Here is a 4,709-nt window from a genome sequence, read left to right as displayed (position 1 = left end):
TCGAGAGTTATAATATGAATCATGTGTACTCAATTTTTTAATGTTATATGGTAAGTTATGACTTTTTAATCACTATTGTGTAGAAGGATGGGACGAGGGAGGCCGAAAAAACCGGTTCCACCGTCGCTGGAATCCATTGTGAAGACTACACCTATGAAGAACGTTACGACTGTTGACACCCATGAACACCTAGCCAGTTCTAGTTCGCTGACGGTTGAGACTGTGAGTGAAAAAACCCCTTCTATAATCTCAACTCCTAAACCTAAATCGGATGAAGGCCCAAATTTGAAGAGTGGAGAAGATAGAAAGCTCTAGGTTGATGTATTGAATGATAATCGCAACCCTGCCAAAGGTAGATCCATGAAATTCATTGCTCCAAAGCTTGTTAATGGAGTAGTGGAAGTTGACATTGTTGTTGAAGACATAGTATCTGAGTTAACTTTCGGGCATCATCCCTCACTCTGTATGTTATTGGGGGCGACCTGAGTATGAATGGTTTGAAGAACTTCATGACCAAAACTTGGATTTTTGTTCAGTTACCTGATATGTACTATAATGAAGAAGGTTACTTTGTTCTTAGGTTCAAATATTTCAATGACAGAGATGATGTGCTGATGAAGGGACCATATTCAATTCATAATGTGCCTGTTCTAATTCGAGAGTGGAGCCCTGATTTTAAATTGAAGGATGATTTCTTGCGCACTCTACCAATTTGGGTAAAATTTCCACAACTTCCCCTATACCTTTGGGGTGAAGTGAGTCTCAACCAATTTGGAAGTGCCTTAGGGATTCCATTGGTTACAGATGAATGCACAGCTAATCATTTGCAAATTTCTTATGCAAGGATTCTTATGGAAATGGACATTACGCAAAAGCTCCCTACTAAAGTTACAATTCGTGATAATGATGGAAACAGGTTACAGCAACCTATTGAATATGAGTGGAAGCCTATGTATTGTAAAAGATGTCAAAAGCCTGGACATAACTGTGATCAAGCCAAACCAAATACAAAGCAATGGAAGCCAAAGCCAAAATCCCCAACAGGTGAAAAGAGTGAACTGGCAACAGAAGTTCTAACTGAGGTACCAAAAGCTCCGACTGAGGGTCCAAAAGATACTCAGGTGGTAGAGACTGAATCAATCAAGACTACTAAGAAGGCTGAAGAGGAGCAGACATGGAAAGAAGTTAGTATCAGTGGTGGGGATCGAGGGAAAATACCTATGGTTACTAATTCAACAGATAACCTTACTTGTGAAAATGGCTTTGATGCATTGCATATTTTGAATGACCTGCAAGTGCTGCAAGACATTGGTCAATGTTAGTTTCTTGGAACCTAAGGGGGCTAAATAAGCTAGGTAAGCTCAGGGAGATAAGCTCCCGTCTCCTAGAGCTTAAAGATGACATTAGCATCATGATAGAGACTCGAGTCAAACAAGATCAAGCTGACTTTGTTAGAAATAAACTCAACCTTGGAGGTATAAATATTGACAATTACCAATCCCATCATAATGGTAGGATCTGGGTTCACTAGAATTCTATTAATGTTGATTTACATGTGATTACCTTCACTAGTCAAATGATCCACTTAGGGGTTTATGATACACATGGTAACTTTAAATATTGGCTTACTTCCATTTATGCTATGAATAAATTGGAGCAAAGAAGAGGCCTTTGGAAAGACTTGGCCAAGTTGAAACCTGAAGGTCCTTGGTGCCTTGTGTTAGAATCCAAAATGTGGATAGTTTGTTAATGACTTTTGTGGTATTTCGATAACTTTTCTCCTTACTTTCAATGCAATTACGGTTCATAATCGTGTAAATAAATAAAATCGAGTTTAGTAGTAAATATAGTATTTATTAGCTTTTCTTATGCATTTTGTAGGTATTTTGCAATGTGGAAAGTTTTGGAAGATAGAAGAGCAATTTGGAGCAATACTCAATGCCATTTGAAGAAGATTTGTTCAGCAAGGGCCGCTGAGCAGCGTGTAAGCGCGCTTTCCAGTGGCGAGAGAAAAATTTGGGTTCAGCCAGTTCCGCTAAGCGGCTTCAGCCCGCTTAGCGGCCCCTTGCGTGGAAGCAGATATTTTAAGTGGTCCGCTTAGCGACCGTCTGTACGCTAAGCGGAGGTACTTTTTCAAGGGACTACTTTTAGGCACTTTGAGATATTTTGGAGAACAATCTTATCTTCTTTTTCATTACAACCAAGAACACATTCTAGGGCAAGAGAGAAGAGAGAAAAAACTCATTTTCCATTCAATATTTCTCAAGCATCTTTCTACATCTTCTTTGGATTTTCATGCTAGGAGATCTTGTTTTGATGTTTGTTGTTGAATCTATGGAGAGCTAAACTTCTCATGTGTCAAGATTAGAGGTAGTTAGCTTGTATAGTATGTATTTAGCTTGATCTTTTGTATATGAACCTTGTTGATGATTAATATATGGTGAATATCTTTGTATTCATGTTTATATGTTGTTTTGATACACTATTGAGAGATATGTTTCAAATCTTGACCTAAAGGGTATTCATCTATCAATAATCAAACTCTAGAGATAGATTTGTGAGTTGATAATCACTTGTATCAGACTTTAAAGGTTATTATGTCAATTGTCGGCATGAGAGATCATCTGACAGTTAATATAATAACAATCATGATACTGCTTTAGAGATAAACGGTATGGAGAGGATACGTGGTTGTATTAATCATTGATATGTTCATATACATAATCATCAGAGTATATACAAAAGCAAGCTAATGAAAACTAATCTTGACACAGTTTTACCAAACCGTTTTTAAACCCTAAGTTTTTGTCTTTAATTTCTTTTCATGCTATTTATATCTTATGATACTAAACACTTCCAGAATCTTAACTCAAAACATAATAAGTTGTAGAACGGCGGTAATATCACATCAATCCCTGAGGAGACGATAATAGAAATACTTATCATATGCTTTCTAACACCTTGCAAGTGATTTCAACAATATTATGTCTGCCCAAGATAGGATAGGTGGTAAAAGAGTCACTGAATCTGAATTCAAGGACCTAAAGGAGATGATGGATAATAATGACCTTGCTGAAATGCCTAGTAATGGTGATTACTACACTTGGTCTAATAAGCACCAGATAGGGACTATTTACTCTCGTATTGATAGAATCTTGGGCAATACTACTTGGTTTCAGGATCACATAAATTCCTCTCTCAGGATCCTTCCCCTAAATGTCTCTGATCATTCCTTATTGTATTTGTATGATCATCATGTTTCAGTCAAGAAGCACAAAAGATTTAGATTTATTAAATGCTTGACAGACTGTGATAATTATCAGAAGACTGTCCAGGAGAATTTGAATGAGCCTATTGTGGGTAGGCATAGCTATGTCCTTTGGCATAAATTGAAGAGGCTACAGAAAGACTTATACAAGATGAACAAAACCTTACTTTTATCCAGGCAGAATATTGTACAAGCAAGAGAGCAACTCACCAGGGCACAAGAAGAGCTTGTTACTGACAGAATGAATAATGATAGAATAGCCAATGTTAAGCAATGTACTGAGAACTTGGTTAAGTGGAATGATATTGAGGATAGTATTCTGAAGCAAAGGGCTAATATCAAGTGGTTAAAAGATGGTGATGGTAACAACTCTTACTTTTATGCTTTAGTTAAAGCTAAACAAGTCTCAACGGCTCTTACTATACTTGTATAGGAGAATGGTCAGGTGCTTACTTCTCATGATGATATTGAAGGAGAAATCCTTAGTTTTTATGGGGGCCTCATGGGATTCAGGGAGCAGGATCTAGAATGTGTTCACATTGGAGTTTTGAGGAGGGGTAATCAATTACAAAGGATGCAGAGAATAAGTCTTGAAAGACCTGTAACTGAAGAAGAAATCCACACTGCCCTTAAGGGTATTGATGACAATTCTGCCCATGGCCTTGATGGGTATATAGCTAAGTTTTTTAAGGCCAGCTGGGATATCATCAAAGCTGGTGTGATTGCTACTGTGCAGGAATACTTTGATAAAGGTAATCTGTACAAACCCTTTAACTGTACTTTGGTATCCCTTATTCCAAAGAGTAAGTCTGCCAAATACATAAAGGATTTTAGGCCCATATCTGTTTGTACCACAGTCTACAAGATAATTTCTCGAGTTTTAACTGCTAGACTGAGGCTTGTTATAGGGAGTATAGTCAACATCAACTAGATAACATTTATACCTAATCAGCAAATTCACAGCCATATTCTATTGGCCTATGAACTTCTCAAAGGCTACAATAGGAAAGGGGGTCTGAAGGATAGAAAAACACTTAGAAAGGGGGGGGGGGTTGAATAAGTGTAGATTTAAAACTTGTAAGATAAAAAATATTTGCACAGTGATTTTTATCCTGGTTCGTTGTTAACTAAACTACTCTAGTCCACCCCCTTGGAGTGATTTACCTCACCTGAGGATTTAATCCACTAATCACACAAGATTACAATGGTTTTCCACTTAGACAACTTCTAAGTCTTCTAGAGTATACTGATCACAACCTGATCACTCTAGGAACAATCTGCTTAGATACCCTCTAAGACTTTCTAGAGTATTCTGATCAACAACCTGATCACTCTAACTCTTACAACTTAATGTAAACAAAATTCTAAGAGTTACAATGCTTCTTATAAAGCTATAATCACAACTGTGATATTTATCTTAAAGTTTAAGCTTAATCTCACT

General features: G+C 37.2%; 1 protein-coding gene across 1 annotated transcript; it reads left to right on the top strand.

Annotated features, from left to right (window-relative positions):
- Positions 1 to 488: 488 nt before the first annotated feature.
- On the top strand, positions 489 to 1,322 carry LOC131631751 (uncharacterized). The gene has a single exon (XM_058902516.1). The coding sequence runs from the start codon at positions 489 to 491 to the stop codon at positions 1,320 to 1,322; it is 834 nt and encodes a 277-aa protein (XP_058758499.1).
- The last annotated feature ends 3,387 nt before the right edge of the window (positions 1,323 to 4,709 follow it).

This window comes from Vicia villosa, unplaced genomic scaffold (assembly GCF_029867415.1).
Source record: "Vicia villosa cultivar HV-30 ecotype Madison, WI unplaced genomic scaffold, Vvil1.0 ctg.000860F_1_1, whole genome shotgun sequence".
NCBI lineage: Eukaryota > Viridiplantae > Streptophyta > Magnoliopsida > Fabales > Fabaceae > Vicia > Vicia villosa.
The sequence above is the reverse complement of the archived record's forward strand: the minus strand, read 5'-3'. Positions and strand labels throughout refer to the sequence as shown.

Excerpts from the sequence above, each read along its gene's own strand:
- LOC131631751 (XM_058902516.1), top strand. The coding sequence starts at position 489 with ATGAATGGTTTGAAGAACTTCATGACCAAAACTTGGATTTTTGTTCAG.